The 18,872-nt window shown below is 40.7% G+C and overlaps 1 protein-coding gene across 2 annotated transcripts in view; it reads left to right on the top strand.

The window, feature by feature from the left end:
- Positions 1-15,805: 15,805 nt before the first annotated feature.
- Positions 15,806-18,872, top strand: part of GALNT8 (polypeptide N-acetylgalactosaminyltransferase 8) — a 78,713-nt gene continuing 75,646 nt past the window's right edge. Inside the window, exons 1-2 of one of the 2 annotated variants that reach the window (XM_055281023.2) lie at positions 18,148-18,345; positions 18,582-18,675. Coding sequence is in view for 1 of the 2 variants with exons in the window: in XM_055281020.2 (XP_055136995.2) it covers positions 16,107-16,314 (208 nt within the window). In the remaining variant the exon portion in view is untranslated. Of the gene's footprint in view, positions 16,315-18,147; positions 18,346-18,581; positions 18,676-18,872 lie in introns of those variants that run through there. The other variant, XM_055281020.2, reaches the window with a different exon arrangement.

Here is an 18,872-nt window from a genome sequence, read left to right as displayed (position 1 = left end):
CATGCCATTTTACCGGACAGCCACACATATGCCAAGTGTCAGAGAGTAAATGGCAACAGCAGGACCAGACGCAGATTTACTGTCCAGTGCAGTTTTGCTGGGAGCAGTGAGAGGTGGAGGAGGCATCTAAAGGGCTTGCTTTACAATTTTGCCTAGAGCCAGTCCACATCCGAGCCATGTGAGGTCACAAGAAATGTGAGTTGGGAGATCCTTTAACAGAGTGGGTTGGGTGGATTTACAAAGAAGCTTCCATAACCTTCCACCTTCTCCAAGTAACCTTGGATGTGAGCTCCATTTTGCTTTTTTTTTTTCGAAGCAGGTTTTTAAAGGCAAAAAGGGGAACAAGGAGTGAGCTGATACAAAGTTGTTTGTCAGGAATTCTCATTGGTTTATAGAAATGACATTGGTTAGTGATTGGCTATGCATTGTTGAATTGCAGGGCATGAGCTATGGTGTTCAGCGTGTGGCACTGTTAATTGATAGCTACTTGTGTTAGTCAGTCTAGAGTCCGTACAGCAGGCAGCTTCAAGAGGTGATTACTTAGCTCAAGGTGGATGAGTGGGACATGACTGCTGTCTCATTTCAAGGGCTCTCTGAGCCAGGTAATTTAGAGGAGGCTCACATTCCTCAGATAAAAGTTTCAATGACTTTTATCAGTGATTACTAGGTTTTGAAGCCTAATACTTAGATTCTTTCTCTAGGAGAGTCTGAATCTAATGGTTGTAAACCAAAATAAAAACAAAACCATGAGGCCGGGCATGGTGGCTCATGTCTGTAATCCCAGCACTTTGGGAGGCCAAGGTGGGTGGATTACCTGAGGTCAGGAGTTTGAGACCAGCCTGACCCACACGGAGAAACCCTATCTCTACTAAAAATACAAAATTAGCTGGGCTTGGTGGCACATGCCTATAATCCCAGCTACTTGGGAAGGCTGAGGCAGGAGAATCACTTGAACCTGGGAGGTGGAGGTTGGGGTGAGCCAAGATTGCGCCATTGCACTCCAGCCTCGGCAACAAGATCAAAACTCTGTCTCAAAAAAAACAACAACAACAAAAAAAAAACACCACGAATAAATTATTAGGAAAGCTGGTGGAATCAGAGGGTGGACAAAAAACAGATCTTCCACACTCTTGAGCTTCCTTAATATGTTTCTTGACATGAAGCATTCCTTCCTTTATCTAAAAAACTGTCGACCTCCTGCCAAATATATCCTTACAGTTAAGGAGAAGTCGGTAGATTTACCTACAGTTGCATAGCTGATATGTGGCAAAACATCAAAGTCCAGAGCTCTAAACCGGTATGTCTTGTGGTGCTCATAACTATATGCTCTGAAATAAAACAAAAAAGAAGACTATATTACATGCTAATCACTGATAAAACAAATCTTTCTGCAATGCCGGTTCAATTGCCTTCATTGATTATTGCAGAATTTTCTATTTGATTCACTTTGGTGAACTCTCATGACATTTTAGATGTTGTGTTAGGTGTTGAGGATTCCAAGCTAATTAAGAAATTGACACTACTCCAAAGAAGACCTCCTAATTGGTCTCTTTACCTTGATCTCTGCTCATTCTGAATCTCATCATTGTCTGAATTTTCTCCTTAACATAAAAGCTTGAATTTTTATTTCCTTATTTAAAAATGCTAAATGATTCTCTCAAAGTAAAAACTCCTGAGCAGGGCCAGAGTTGGAATGAGGGTCAGAAAGGGAATTTAGTTCAACAGGGATAATGATGTTCATTTTAGACATGTGGACTTCTGATTCTGGGGAATCAGACAGGAGGGGTTTCAAAGTTCACAGCTGGCATTGTGGCTAAAGTTAGTTCTGAAGGTACAGATTTGGAGACCATCAATGCTGAGTCCAAGGGGAAAGAAGAGCCCTTGAAACAGGATACAAGTAGAGATATGTTGAGGATGTTGGAGAATAATCTAGAAACTTTCAGGGCTCCAGGGTCTTGGCATGGCCACCTCAAATCCTTTCTGCATGAGGCCACTTGGTTCCTTTGCTTTTGAAGAAAATGGCAAAATTAATACAAATGCTCCCCTGACTTACAATGGGGTTATGTCCCAGTAAATCCATCAGAAATTGAAAATATTGGAAGTTGAGAATGCACTTAATATACTTAGCCTACGGAACATAATTGCTTGGCCTAGTCTACCTTAAACATGCTCAGAACACTTAGATTAGCCTACTGTTGGACAAAATTGTCTAGCACAAAGCCTGTTTTGTCATAAAGTGTTAAACATCTCGTGTAATTCATTGAATACTGTACTGAAAGTGAACACCAGAACGGTTGTATGGGTGCTCAAAGTACAGCTTCTACTGAATGCATATTGCTTTTGCACCATTGTAAAGTGTGAACAATTATGAGTCGAACCACATAGTAAGTTCAGGACCATCTGTACTGCATCAAGGTCCCCAGGACCTGAACACAAGTGGTATAAATTATTCCCACTCCTGGATAAAAATTTGTTCCAGGAAAGCAGGTAAATTAGCATGATATAAATCTTCAAATTACATTTGCCCAGTTTGGAGATGATGTTCCAGCATGTGTGACAAACAGTGTTTTCTCATCAACACCATAAGTAATTCTGCAAAGGACATGCTGTACGCTTTGCCCAGATTTGTGATTATTTCCTCAAGAAATGGAATTACTGGGCTAAAGGGAGTTAACATCTTTAAGGTTCTAGTTAACCACTGAGAAATTGGCCTCAAGAAAGATTGGATAATGTATATACCTGTCAATTGCAGCCCATCATTGCTACTGCTAAATATATTCCTTTAAATTTTTTTCTATTTAATAGGGTGTAAAGGACATTTTACGTTTTATTCAATATGCCTTACTTTGATCATGAATGATTAACTTTCTTATGTTTATTGGTCATTATACTTCTTATAAAGATTATTTGCAGATTTTCTTATTGAGATGATCATCTTTCTTTAACTGGCATGTGACATTTTACATAGCAAAACTATTAATCTTATGACATATTGAATGTGGAAAAATTTAGACTGCTTTCACACCACAACAATCAACACATAAGACCTCTGTGATGAAATTTGTGTGTGTGTGTGTGTATGTGTGTGTGTTGTGTGTATAGGGGTTGGGGACATTCTGCAGTGGACACCAGCTGGGTGTCCTTCAATTTAATTCTGACACTATCCACCTGAGATAGCGTAAGATCCCACAGATTGAGGACTCAGTCCCATAAGACTGCCCCCCACTTCCAATGTCCATCCCAAGCCCTAAGTTTTTCTATCTGTGCTTCTGACCGATTGGCTACAAATTGGGGATCCCACGACCTTCTCCATGAGTTTGTTTAATTTGCTAGAGCAGCTCAAAGAACTCAGGGAAACACTTTTACCAGTTTATTATAAAAGACACTACAAAGGATACAGATGGAGAAGCCTAGGGTAAGGTATGGGGGAAGAGATGTGCAGTGTCCATCCTCTCTCTGGATGTGCCGCCCTCCAGGAACCTCCACATGTTCAGCAATCCAATATGAAAAGAAAATAAAATCTCTGGCCGGGCGTGGTGACTCACGCCTGTAATCCCAGCACTTTGGGAGGCCGAGGCGGGCGGATCACGAGGTCATGAGATCGAGATCATCCTGGCTAACACAGTGAAACCCCGTCCCTACTAAAAATACAAAAAATTAGCCGGGCGTGGTGGTGGGCGCCTGTAGTCCCAGCTACTCGGGAGGCTGAGACAGGAGAATGGTGTGAATTTGGGAGGCGGAGCTTGCATTGAGCCAAGGTTGCGCCACTGCACTCCAGCCTGGGCAACAGAGCGAGACTCCATCTCAAAAGAAAAAAAAAAAAAAGAAAATCTCAGGACCCCAATTCACTATGCAAAAAGGAAAAAAATAAGCTAAAACCTGATTGTGCAAAAAACTGTCTTTCCTTTTGTTCCTAAGCAGATAGCTACAGATAAAATGTTAAATATCTCCACAGGTAGCTACTCCGTGTTCACCTTAAGTGCTGATTTACTGAATGTGAGACAAATACGTAATTGACTAGTCCGCTACCTGTTCCGTTTCTCTTATAACATGTGGATTCAGTAATGTGACCATACCTTCCCTCTTTCCTCTTCAGCCTGCTTTTTCCCTTTAAATATTGAAGGCTTCAAAATCGTCTTTGGAAAAAGGCATGGACCACAGATTGTTCCTGTGGATTTGTGTTCCTTTTTTCTGGGCGTGTCCTTACCTTTGGCAAAATAAACTTCTAAATGGATTGAGACCTGTCTCAGATACATTTTGGTTTACACCAGAAAACTCTCTGAACCATGTCTTTTCACATTTTTATAGAGACTTCATTACATAGGCATGATTGATTAAGTCATTGGCCGTTAGTTATCAATTTAACCTTAAACCCCTTTTCCTTCTTCGGCGATCAGGGGATGGGGCCAAAACTCTAACCCTCTAATCCTACTTGGTGTTCTCAGTGACCAGCCCCCAGCCTGAAGCCACCCAGGGGCTGCCAACCCTCAGTCAACTCATGAGCACACAAAAAGACATCACTTTGGGCCAGGTGCAGTGGCTCATGCCTGCAATCCCAGCACTTTAGGAGGCCGAGGTAGGCAGATTGCTTGAGCTCAGGAGTTCAAGACCAGCCTGGGCAACATAGCAAAACTCTGTACTAAAAATTACCCGGGCATGCTGGTGTGCGCCTGTAGTCCCAGCTACTTGGGAGGCTGAGATGGGAGGAGGCTGCAGTGAGCTGAGATCATGCCACTGCACTCCAACCTGGGTAACAGAGCCAGACCTTGTCTCAAAAACAAACACAAAACAACAACAACAAAAAAACATCGCTTTGAAGATTCTGAGGATTTTAGGAGTTATAGGCCAGGAAATAAATCCAAAGACCAAATATTAATATATATTTTACAATATCACACTTTTGTTACCCTTTTTTCTAGGTGATGACTTGATTTTTAATATATAGAAATTTACATTTTTATCTATTGAAATGTCTTAAAGAGCTATCTGTTAAAGATTTTCATTTGTGTATTCTTCTAGTATTCTTCTCTTTTCCAATATCAAGTTAATACTTACTCATATTCTCTTATTTTTTAATGTTTAACTCTAAAACATCTGAATTTTATTTCAGGATAGAGTATATAGTGAATCTGTGACTTTCTGTCTGTTTTCTGTTGCTTACCAAGTAACCTTTTCTTTAGTCAATAATGTGTGATACCATCTATGTCATAGGATAAAGGTTAAATGCATGAATTCTGGAACCAGCCTGCCTGGTTTTAAATCCTAACTTCGACAACTGCTGGCTTGGTGATCTTAGGCAAGTTTTTTTTAACCCCTCTGTGCCTCAGTTTGCTCATCTGTAAAATGGTTTTAATAGTGTCTACTCACATGATGGTTGTGAGAATTGAATGAATTAATGTATCTAGAGCACTTTGAAGCATGCCTAAAACATGATTAAATGCCACATATGTGTTGGCTATTATGTACCTAAGTTTGTCACTATTTGGGTCTGGTTTGGAGCTCTACTGTTTCACTGATTACTCTGTGTCAAGTTGAATTCTATTTTAATTATTGTAGCTTTATAGTATTTTTAATGTCCAGTGTTGTACATCTAAAATCTACCTTGGTATTTGATGGATCATGATCTTGGATGAAATGAGAAGTCATAGAATTTGGCTCAGAAAGGAAGAACACATTTTCTTCAAGAAAACATTTTGGAGAATCAACAGTTCACTGTATTGTTTCATTTATTTGTTAATTCTTTTATTTAGCATTTATTAAGACACTGCCATGTGTTGAACTCTATGTTAGGTTATGCAAAGCAGAGATGAAGGAGATACTTTAAGGAGAAAAAGTCTAATGGGGAGGACATGTCCATTAACAGATAAGTTAAAACAGCTCTGTGGAGCTTTTACAGAGATACAAGCCACATGGGAATGCAGGGAGCACTTCACTGGCTGAATAGGGAGTTAGGAAAAGCATCACAGGGAAGCTGACGTGTAAGCTGGATCTCACAGGATAGGAGTTTGGCACACCATGAAGCGAGAGAAAAGGGGAAGGACATTCTAGGCAGGGGGAGCAAAGACATTGCGCTATGAAGAAGCTTGGCTGGTCAAGTAGCAGGGGTCAGGCATGTACACGTACAGCGTGTTAAGAGGCGTGGACCTCATCCAGCTGGAAATAGGAGCCACTAAAGGGCTTGAAGCAAAACAGTGATAGCAGATGTGTGTTTTGGAAAGATCTCTCTGATTGTACCATGTAAAGGGAGTCAGAAGTGGGCAGATCTGGAGGCGGGAGACTGGCTGGGTCTGGGGAAGTCATTCAAGCAAGACGTGAAAAGTGGATAGAAAGACGTGGATCAGTTTGAGGGATATTTAGAAAGTTGAATGCATGCTTCTGGTGATAAAGTGGACGTGGAAGATGAAGAATCACGGATGCTTCCAAAGTTCTTGGCTTGGGAACCTTGCTGGCTGGTGGTACCATTGACCAAGGCGTGGAACATTGGAAAAGAAGCAGATTTACAAGGGGAAGAAAATAAAATAAAAACTTGAGGGTGCCTATGGAACATGGAAATATTCAAAAAGCAAAAAGGTATTTGACTAATAAGCCTTTGAAAAAGGCAAACCTAATTAGTGACCAAACAAATGCAAATTTAAATAAGGGATTTTTTTTCCCTTATTTAAATAAGGGATTTTTTTTCCCTTATTTAAATAAGGGATTTTTTCCCATGTAGCATATTAGTTAATAAACATTTCAAACGTTAGAAAGTATTGATTTAATCTTTCTTTCTTTCTCTCTCTCTTTCTTTCTTTCTCTTTCTTTCTCTTCTTCTTCTTTCTTCTTCCTCTTCCTCCTCCTCCTCCTCTTCTTCTTCTTCTTCTTCTTCTTCTTCTTCTTCTTCTTCTTCTTCTTCTTCTTCTTCTTCTTCTTCTTCTTCTCTTCTTCTTCCTCTCCTCCTCCTCCTCCTCCTCCCTCCCTCCCTCCCTCCCTCTCTCCCTCCCTCCCTCTCTCCCTCCCTCCTTCCTTCCTTCCTTTTTATTTTATTTTATTTTATTTTAGTAGTCTAACACTTTCTTCAGCTGAAATCTTCCTTTCTGGTAGCTCATGTATGAAACAGATAAGAGCAGGATACTCTGGTAGATGCAGGAAGCGGTGCAGAGCATAGAAGCCTTAGCGCTCTGCTGACTCCTTGTTCTTCTTCTGACCCTTACATCATTCCCACTGCATCTGTATGGGGTCCTTAGAGCTTCTCAGAGCATGGTGGGAAAAACCACTGGCTTAGAGCACTAGGGATAAAAAGCCAAGCTCCTTGGAAAGGTAGAACTAGTCTTAGTTACTGACAGCAGAGTTTCCTAATGGCAAACTGCCCAGGAAAGGGAAGGATGGCCAGAAAGGCTTCATCTGCAGCTGTGTTGGGGTGGGAAAAGGAACACTGGGAAGGAGGGTCAGGCTCTTTTCCAGGATCCACCTCAGCCCTGAAGCACAGAACCTATAGTAGAGCCCCTCCACCAGTTTGGAGGGTCATGCCATCACTTGTCTGAATAAATCAGCTCCATTCACAATCAAGCCAAGATACCAACTATGTACATATATACACAGGCCTAACAAATAGGCATGATGGGCTGTTTCTTACTTTGGCTATCATCCTGAGAAGGTGTGAGAAAATGTATATGTTAAAGCCTCAGAGGGATGGATGGGAGTCTATTCCCAGAGAGATGGAAGTATGACAAAACCTCAGAATAAGTTTTTGAACACATTTCTCTCCCTGCCTCCCAAATAAGCTCATTGTGGCAACATTAGGAATGTCTAACAGAAGTCACAGCAATAGCAACAGCTGCTGCAGAAGCATCCACAGCCCAGGCTGCCTCCAGCCCTTCACAGAAATAGCAATCTTCACTCACTCCATCACCACCACCACCGCCACTACCACCACCACCGCACATGCACGGAACCCCTTGTCATCTGTGGATGCTGCTCTCACAGTTCCTCTTCCTGCCCTGATGATGTATACCATCCCAGCATTGGATGAAACTGGAGTCCTGTCTGGGCTAGCCCTGGTCCAAAGTCTATAGCTAAGAGCTCAGGGTTCCAAGGAAGGAGAAGGAGAAGGCAAACATCAGGAAATTGTTTCATTTATTTAGCAGCCTCTCTGGCTCTCTCACATTTCTTCAGTGATTTCAGAAAAGGAATTATTTTTTTTTCTGGAGTTTCTCATTGCCTTTATTTTTCTCATTCTGAAAAGACACATGCTTTAATTGTATCATTAGAATCTTCTGTTTTGTTAATTATGCAATCTTATTAATATTCATATAAAAGTATTATTTAGGAGAGGAATAGCTGGATCATAGTGTAGGTCTATGCTTAACTTTATGAATGACTGTTCTGGAAACACCAGTTAAGCCTGTTGATTTTATGTTGTTCAGATCTTCTATATCATCACTGTGGTAGACAGAATTCTAAGATGGGCCTTATGATCCCCACTGCCTGATGTTACTCTCATGATTATATTATGTTATATGGCAAAATAGGATTTTGCAGATACAATTAAGATTACTAAGTTGACCTTAAGATAAGTAGATTGTCTGAGTAGACTTGCTACATTCGTATGAGCCTTTTAAAAGCAAATAGTTTTGTCTGACTAGTAGCTGAAGAGGAAGTCAGAGGGGCCCTGAGCATGAGGAGGATGTAATAATGTACAGTTGCAGACTTTGATGAGGGAGGGGGCCAGGTGGCAAGGAATGCAGGTAGCTTTTAGGAGCTGAGAGCAGCCCTGGCTGACAACCAGCAAGGAACTGGGGACCTCAGTTCTATAACTGCAAGGAACTGCATTCTGCCAACGACCTGAATGATGTAGGCAAATTCTTCCCTGGGACTACAGATAAAACCCCAGGCCAGCTGACACCTTGATTTTGGCCTCCATAAACATTCAGCAGAGAACCCAGCTGAGACTGCCCAGACTTCTGACATTCAAAACTGTGTTGTTTTAAGCCACCAACTGTGTGATGATTTGTTACTCAGCAATAGGAAACTAATAAATATACTTACTTTTTGTTCTATTTTTTTGTTTGTTATTCTCTCCACAATTGTAGATATGTATATTTAACTTTAGTTCTGTCAGTTTTTGCTTCATATTTTGATGCTCTGTGATGTGGTTGTTGACTGAAATGAGGGCTGTTGAGACAGAAATTATTTATTTTAATTTTAATTTTTAATAGAGATGGGGTCTCACTATGTCATCCAGGCTGATCTCAAACCCATGGGCTCAAGCAATCTTCCTGCCCCAGCCTCCCAAAGTGCTGGGATTACAGGCATGGGCCACTGTGCCTAGTCAGCAGAAATAATTTGATAAAGGTTTATTGGAAGCCAAATGTAAGGATTGACTTGGGAAAACGCACCAACAAAGTTGCTCATGTTCTGGAGTCTGTTACAAATTGGAAGGCTTTTATAGGAAAGTTCAGGAGCAGAGAGGGGGACTCCTTATACCAAACTGGTCCTTTTTCATTGGTGGGTTCAATACAAAGGTTACAATCATTGAATACACATTACAACATACAGGTTAAAATGTCTACATGCAAGACCATCAGTAAAACTTCATGATTCAGCAATAAATCAGCATCCTTTTCAATGCCAGTAGGTTATGTGTCAATCATTGCATCAATAATTTGAGGAACTCATGGTAAGATTCTTTATTCAAGGGCAGAATGTCACCATAAGACCTTCCCAAGGTAGGTTACTTTGAAAGACTGTTGGCCGAGCATGGTGGCTCACGCCTGTAATCCCAGCACTTTGGGGGGCCGAGGAGGGCAGATCATGAGGTCAGGAGTTCGAGACCAGCCTGGCCAACTTGGTGAAACCTCGTCTCTACTGAGAATACAAAAATTAGCTGGACGTGGTGGTGCGCACCTGCAGTCCCAGCTACTAGGGAGGCTGAGGCAGAAGAATCACTTGAACCCGGGAGGCGGAGGTTGCAGTGAGCTGATTGTGCCATTGCACTCCAGCCTGGGTGACAGAGGGAGATTCCATCTGAAAAAAAAAAAAAAAAAAAAAAAGCGAGACTCTTCTAAGTAAATTGTCAAATGGGGCCTGAAGGTTATCAAGGTATGTATACATTTAAGATTTTTATGTCCTATTGACTAATTGGTCCTTTTATTATTATAAAAATTACTTCTTTATCTCTGATAATACTCCTTGTTTGAAGTCTTTCTTGTCTGATATTAATATAATACCAATTTTCTTATCCTTAGTGGGTTTTTTTTTTGTATTTCTTTTTCAAATCTTTTACTTTTGACACACTTGTGTCTTATATTTAAGATGAGTCTGTTGGTGAGGATCAAAGAACTACCTATTGGGTAGCATGCTTATTATCTGGGTGACAAAATAATCTGCACACCAAACCCCTGTGACATGCAATTTACCCATATTACAAACCTGCACATGCACCCTTGAACCTAAAATGAAAGTTGGAAAGAAAAGATAAAATTAAAAAAAGTCTGTTGTAAGCAGAATATAGTTGAGCCTTGCCTTTTTATGTAATGTAGCCCAGGGGTGAGCAAATGTTTTCTGTGGCGGACCAGATAGTAAATATTTTCGGCTTTGTGGGTCAGAAGGACTCTGTCACAACTACTCATTCATTTATGTATTCCAACAAAATTTTATTTTCCAAAATAGATTGGATGTGTAATTTCTGGTTCAACATGTACGAAGCTTAAGGGTCATCACCCTATCCTAACAATCAGTAAAAAGCTGAACAGGCCGGGCACAGTAGCTCACACCTGTAATCCCAGCACTTTGGGAGGCAGAGGTGGGCAGATCACAAGTTTCAGGAGTTCGAGACCAGCCTGGGCAACATGGCAAAACCCCATCTCTACTAAAACAAAAATTAGCTGGGCGTGGTGGCGGGCACCTGTAATCCCAGCTACTCGGGAGGCTGAGGCAGGAGAATGGCTTGAACCTGGGCGGCAGAGGTTGCAGTGAGGCAAGATTGTGCCACTGCACTCCAGCATGGGCAACAAGAGCAAGACTCCATCTCAAAAAAAAAAAAAAAAAAAAAAAAAAAAGAGAAAAAAAAAAGCTAAACAAACTGAAAACTGACAGAAAATCAACAGCTCTTCTTAGATCTCTCAGAAATTTGAGGCCATAGGGCAAAACACTGCCACTAAAATGGGAGAGAGAGACAGGCAGGTACAGAGGATCACAACTCATCAGAATAGAAACCCACAAGCAGAAACCTATGAGGGTGCCTGTGCTGGGATAGGAAAACCTAAACTGCAGTGGATAAATTGCTAGTGACTCAGTGTGGACAAGTCTGAGAGTTAAAATCTCCAGGGCTGTCAGGTATTAGGGGACCACTTACACTTTTATGAGTTTTACCTCCAGGAGCTGAAGCAGGTTCTCACAGTGAATCTCAAACATCCCCTTATGCTCTGGCCAGAGTGGGAGAAAAGTAGACATTGTGAAGTAAGCTAGACCACTCTATTCTTCTTAACAAGCCTGAGCCTAACCTGACCTGGGAGTTTGGTCAGACCTGGGGGGAGAGAGATATCCAACTCCAGCCACCTCTAGTCATCCTGTCCCACCTATGGGGTAAAATAAAATTAAATTTAAAAAGGCAAAAAACACAGTCTGAGGTGAGAAGGCAAACATTAGCACCAGACTGAGGTATGGCAAGGATGTTGAAATTTTCAGACTAGGAATTTAAAATAACTATGATTAATGTGGTAATTTCACTAATGATCAAAGTAGACAGCATGCAAAAATAAATGACTAATATATAAGCAGAGAGATCAAAATTCTAAGAAAGAATAAAAAGATATGCTATAGATCAAAAACACTGTTACTGAAATGAATAATGCCTTTAAGGGGGTTATTAGTAGATTGGACTTGGATGAGAAAAAAACCTGAGCTTCAGGATATATCAGTAGAAACTTCTAAAAACTAAAAGACAAAGAGAAAAAGATTTAAAAAAGGAACAGGATATTCAAAAACTGTGGGACAATTATAAAAGGTGTAATGTATGTGTAATGAGCATACCAGGATGAGAATCAAGAGATAATGGAATAGAAGAAATGCCTGAAGCAATAATGACTTGGAATATCCCCAAATTAATGTCAGACACCAAACCACAGATTCAGGATACTCAGTGTACAAAGCAGGATAAATGCCAAAACCTACACCTAGGTATTTCATACTTAAACTCCAGAAAATCAAAGATAAAGAAAAAATATTGAAACAAGCCAGGAGGATTAAAAAAGACCTTATATATAGAGGAGCAAACATAAGAATTACATTTGACTTCATCTCAGAGGCCATGGAGGCAAGAAGAGAGTGAAGTGAAATACTTAATGTGTGGAGAGAAAAAAAACAAACAAACACCCATCTTCCTAGAATTCTGTATCTTGTGAAACTATCCTTCAAAAGTAAAGGAGAAATAAATACTTTCTCAGACAAACAAAAATTGAGGGAATATTTTGATAACAGGGGGCATGATAAAGAGGTCGATACTTTAAGAAGATGCAACAGTGCTTACTATGATGCACCTAATAACACAGCATCAAATACGTGAGACAAAAACTGAAAGAACTGAAAGAGGACATAGATGAATTCACTGTTATAGTTGGAGACTTCTGCATGACTCTATCAGTAATAGATTCAGCAGGCAATCAGTCAGGACATAAGTTGAACTCAATAATACCATCAATCAACTGAATGTAATTGACATGTATAGAATACTTCATCCAAGAACAGAAGATACAGGTTCTTTTCAAGCTCACATGGAACGTTCACCAAGATAGAACACGTTCTGGTCAATAAAACGCACCTTAACAAGTTTGAAAGAATAGAAATCATACAATATATGCTTTCAGACCACAATAAAATTAAGCTAGAAGGGTATCTGCAAAATCTAAAAACACGTGAAGATTAAACAAAACACTTCCAAATAATGCACAGGTCAAAAAGAGATCTCAAGATAAATTTTAAAATGCTTTGAACTAAATGAAAATGAAAATACAACATGTCAACATTTATGAAATGCAGTGAAAGCAATGTTTAGAGGAAAATTTATAGCATAGAATGTGTATATTAGAAAAGAAGAAAGATCTAAAATCAGTAATCTGAGCTTAACTAGAAAAAGAAGAGCAAATTAAATCCAAAGCAAGCAGAAGAAACGAAATGATAAAAATTAGAAGAGAAATCAATGAAATTGAAAACAGGATATCAAGAGAAAAAACAGTGAACCCAAAGCTGATTCTTTGAAAAGATCGATTAAGTCAATAAGCTTCTAGTGAGAAACAAACAAACAAACAGAGAGAGACAGGATACAAATTACTAAAATCAGAAATGAAAGAAGGGACATCCTTTACAAATCCAAGGACATTAAAAAAAAGAAATAAATACTTTATTTCTAGAAATAACTAGCCCACAAATTTGACAACCTGGATAAAATGGACCAACGTTTTTGATTATTTGTTTTGTTTTGTTTTAATACAAACAACAATGAGCTTTCAATGACCAAGTTTTTGAGAAACACAATCTGCTAAAACCTACAAGAAGAAATAGGCAATCTGCATAAGCCTATATCTACTTAAGAAATGGAATCCATAATCAGTACTCTTCCAAAATAGAAAGCCCAAGGCTCAGATCAATTTGCTGGTGAATTCTACCAAAAATTAAAGGAAGAAATTATGCTAATTCTCCATAGTCTCTTTCAGAAGACAGAAGCAGACGAAATACTTCCTAACTCATTAGTTGCAGCTAGCATTACCTTAATACCAAAACCAGACAAAGACTTTATAAGAAAAGTACAGACCAATATCTCTCATGAACATATATGCAAAAATTCTCAGCAAAATATTAGGATATTGAAGCCAACAATGTAAGAAGAGAATTAAATACTACAACCAAATGGGATTTATTCCAGGTATGCAAGGCTGGCTCAACATTTGGAAATCAGTAATATAATCCATCACATCAACTGGTTAAAGCAGAAAAATCACATGATCATATTGATAGATACAGAAAGAGCATTTGACAAAATTCCAACACTCATTCATGATAAAAACACTTACCAAACTGTGATTAGAGGGGAACTTCCTCAACTTAATAAAGAACATCTCCAAACAACTATAGCTAACATTATACCTACTGGTGAGAAACTAGAAGTTTTCAATTGAGATCAGAAACAAGAAAAGAATGTCTCCTCTCACCACTTCTTTTTAACATTGTACTGGAAGTAAAGCAATAAAAAAAGAGCAAGAAATAAAAGGAGCACACGGAAGGAGAAATAAAATTGTCTTTGCTCACAGATGATATAGCTGTCTTTGTAGAAAAGTCCCAAAGAACCAACAGAAACCTTTTGGAACTAAGAAGTGATTATAGCAAGTTTGTAGGATACAAGATTAATATACAAAACTCAACCACTTTCCTATATATCAGCAATGAACAATTGGAATTTGAAATCATAACACCATTTATGTTATCACACCCCAAGAAGGAAATACTTAGGTATAAATCCAACGAAATACATACAAGATCTATAAAACTACAACCTCTGATGAAACAAATCAAAGAACAACTAAATAAATGGAGAGGTATTTTACGTTAATTGATAAGAAGATTCAGTACTGTCAAGATTTGCATTCTTTCCAACTTGATATGTAGATTTAATGCAATCCCAATAAAAATCCCAGTAATTTATTTTGTGGATATCGAGAAATTAATTCTAAAGTTTATATGGAGAAGCAAAAGATCCAGACTAGCTAACACAATACTTCAGGAGAAAAAAAAATGAAAGGACTCAGACTACCTGAATTCCAGACTTCTTTTTTTTTTTTGAGACAGAGTCTTGCCCTGTCACCCAGGCTGGAGTGCAATGGTGCAATCTTGGCTCACTGCATCCTCTGCCCCACAAGTTCAAGCAATTCTCCTGCATCAGCCTCCCCAGGAACTGGGATTTCAAGCGTGTGCCACCACGCCCAGCTGATTTTTTTGTATTTTTTTAAGTAGAGACAGGGTTCGCCATGTTGGCCAGGCTGGGCTTGAACTCCTGACCTTAAGCGATCCGCCCGCCTCAGCCTCCCAAAGTGCTGGGATCATAGGTGTGAGCCACCATGCCCGGCCTTCAGACTTCTTATAAAGCTACAATGATCAAGGCAGTGTGGTATTGACAAAAGAAGAGACAAATAGGTAAATGGATCAGAATAGAAATACTTTTCCTTTACTTGCCTGAAATTCCAAAGTATCTTTCCCTAAGTGCTTCTTCCAATTTTTGTATAAACTGATTAGTTCTACCTTGAATTATTTAAAGTCTCACTAGAATGCCTAAATGAAGTGGAAACTGGGCTGTTGGCTGGCAGGTGGCAGCTGGTAGATAAGGCAGTGCTTCAAATCATTATCCAGCAGATAACATGCGAAGAACTGAGCCTTATGAAAGTGAATTACATGGACACGTATGGGCTGTATAAAAATTGTATCTACTCTAAAGTAGTTCTGATGCTAGTGGCCAAGTCTTCCTTGCTAGGTCATTAATGAAACTCACAACCAGGCATGGTAAACAACAACGCAACAACAGCAGCAACAGCAACAGCAAGACAAATAATCCGGACCCCGTATTTTAGTTCTGGTCCCAGTTCTCTTCTGTTGCCTTGTTCTGCGATCTATACTGGCCTATTTTCCAGGATGATCTTTTTCCTTGAGTCAATTCTCTTTTGCAAAAATAGGTACTGTGGGATGACTAATTAATTACAAAGAATCCTGTCACTCTGCCATTGCTCAAAGTTAAATATTTAGCAACAGTGTTGACTACACCATTGGTTCTTCCTCTTTATACTTTACATGCAACTGCATTTATGTCCTCTGCTTCAAGGGAGTGTTATCTCCCTGAGCAACCTGTGGAATGTCGCTGAGCGGCTGTCCTCTCGGGGCATAAAGACAAAGAAGGCAATAAGGAGACTTTGCTCCTCAGAGGCCGCCCGTGGCTTCCCATGGGTGTCTCACACAGGGGACACCAACTCAACTGGCACCCTACAGCTCTCTTTCCCACAAAAGCTGGGCTGGTTCTGATTCTTCACCTGCTGCGGCAGTGACGCACTCAGCCCCACAGGGGGTGGAGGAGCTCCAGGAAGAAGACGATGTTTTCAAGAAAACTCCCCAAAGCCCTCTGCATTGGGCTGACTCTGGCCATCGCTGTCAATCTCCTTCTGGTATTTTGTAGCAAGGGGACTTTACAAAACCTGTTTACGGGTGGTCTCCACAGGGAGCTTCCTGTACATGTGAATGAGCGCGACGGGGCAGTGATAAAGAGACTCTCCCACTTGGAAGTGGAATTGCAGAATCTGAGTAAGTTTACAATGCTAACCTGGAAGGTGTGTGTGTGGGTGTGTGTGTTTGGGGCACTTAGGAAAAAGGGATGTGGAGGGAAAAATGGGTGAGAGGTCACATTTTCATCTCAGTCGCTCACTGAAGCATCTGACACGGAATTCTGTGCCTTCAAATGGGAGATGGGTATTGAGAATGAAGTGAGTAGAAGTGGAAATTAGAGCAGGCAGTATGGGGGAGGTGAGTGTGTGTGTATGTGCGTGTGTGGGCTTGTGCACATGCATTATCATTATATCCACATATATGCAGGCAACGAGAAGAATAAGAATCCCAAGGGTCTTAGGAATGTCTAACACAGCCCTGTCCTTAGGCCTATGTGTGGTAGGGGCTCTTCAAGAGAGGTGGCAATCTCTGGGGCAAAGGCCTCGCTTCCATTTTGCTGTGTGCTCCTATCATGAACTAAAGAGGGCTTTCTTAGAGGACCTAAGATCGAATCCTGATGTGCCATTGTGGTTGTGTGACTTTGAGCAAGTGCTTCTCTCTCTCAGCCTCAGGTTCCTGGTCTGTAAATGGAGATGATGATAACAATAATGATAGTTATCAACCTGACCTAATAGGGTTGTGAAGTAGATGTAGAAGGTGATCTATAAACTGCTCTGTGCCAAATTTTAACCTCCTCATTTAAACTTAAGGGTAAGATTTCAAATTCTGGGGTTTGTTTGTGATTCCGGCTCACCATGGAACTCTAATGCCTCTGAATTTTATGTGCCTGTGCATCCAGCTTCAGCAAGGGAAGCAGCAATTTCCCCCTGCTCCGCAGGTAACAGAGATCAAATGCTGGAACCCCATAGGGAGGTGTTTTATGTGTGGGCAGGGATGTGACTGCCCAGGTGTGTGCACATGGAGCTGGAGTAGGGGAAAGTGTCTTTTAAAATGAGAACTGAGCATTGTTAGGGTTCAGGGTGAGGCTGGGAGATGGGTGGAAGGAAAGGCAGGAAGAGAAAAAGGAAGGGAGAGAAGAAATCAGGGAAAGAGCGAGGAGAGTGAGAAGGGAGATGAGAGAGGAGAAAAGAGCTGGGACAGGAAAGGAGCAGAGAAGTGAGGGAGTCCAGGGAGAGAGAGTGAAAGAGTTTGTATGGAGATAAGAAGAAAAGAAGGGAAAGTGTGATGGGAGAGAAGGAGAGAATAAAAGGAGAGAGGAGGTGGCCTAAGGCACCCATAGCACCTTCTACGTCCTCCTTCATAAGACTCATCATATTTTATTGTGGTACAGTTTTATGGAAAGCAAGTTTCATAAGTGCTGTTTCCATGAACGTCTCATTCACTACTCCTTTCTATTCATACATCGAAATTCCATAGATGAATAAATGAGTGGGTGCGTCTAGGAAAGAGAGAGAAAAAGACAGGCAGACAGGGATGAAGGGAAGAGTGATACAGGGCAAGAGAGTGGATGAAACAGAGGGAAGATCATCAGCCCCACAAGCCCTGGCTTACCTGGGTGGGTCCGACATTGCCCATGCAAATATGTTTGGTGCAGCTTCACCAGGAGGATGCCTGTGTAGCCAGGGTGGTGACCCCAGCACCACCCTCACTATTTGGCAGAGCACCCAGACCACACCAGGACTGTCTCACCCATCCCCAAGACTCATCAGACTGGCTCAGGCTCCTCAAGCCATAAAATGGCAGGAGTTCTACCCAAAGCCCCACTATTCTTTCTTTCAGCTAGGACACAATGTGCCATGAGGAGCCAGCCAGAGCCATCTGGTTTACTCCTCTTTCCTTCTTTGCAAAGATCTTTCTTGTTATTCTTGGTGCTCCCACATTTTATTCCCTCTGAAATGTTGTGATGTCAGAGACTCACTACCACTTGAGTTGAACCTCAAAAAGTCTTCTGGGCCCTGTTTCTAGATCACCAATGCTTTTTTTTTTCCACAGGGCTTCCTGTAACTAAAATCCTGTTTAATTAGCCTTCATCCTGTTTGCTCATTGCCTCCAGGATTCCAGGAAGAGTTAACAAAATCAGAAGTCAATAAGGATACTTAGTTGAATCATGTAAGCTACTAAGAGCAAAAGCAAACAATAATAATTATATCCCTATTGAGGGAGGAATCAATGACTCTAAGCCAGTTTTCTGGAACCTCCCTCAGGGTTCATAAAAGCCACACCAGGGGGATGTCAATGGATGTGTCCGTTTTGGGGCTTGGAAGGTTTCAGTATAAGTTATGGAGATAACCTAGTGACACTGTATTCATACTACCAGATTATGCATTTCCTCAAATTCACTTTAGGATGGCCAGGTCCAAACCAGCTCCCACTGACAGCCATGAGTGAAAGAGAAAATCAGATATCCCCCCCGAAGGAAGAACGCAGAGGAGCTCAGAGGTAGGAAGAACCCAGTACCACCCTGTGGCCCCTGTATGCTTAGGACAGAAAAGTATGAATAACCATACTGTTCCATCCGGGACACTGTAAACAGTATGCTCTCACTTCCTTTTTCTACCTGAACAAATATACATGGTGTTCACATGAGCCTCCTTTGAGAGACCTACCATTTACTTTTTGCCCAAGTTTTTTCGACT

The sequence above is a fragment of the Symphalangus syndactylus genome, chromosome 5 (assembly GCF_028878055.3).
Source record: "Symphalangus syndactylus isolate Jambi chromosome 5, NHGRI_mSymSyn1-v2.1_pri, whole genome shotgun sequence".
NCBI classification, from domain to species: Eukaryota; Metazoa; Chordata; class Mammalia; order Primates; family Hylobatidae; genus Symphalangus; species Symphalangus syndactylus.
Note: the sequence above shows the minus strand (reverse complement) of the source record. Positions and strands in the feature narration are given on the sequence as shown.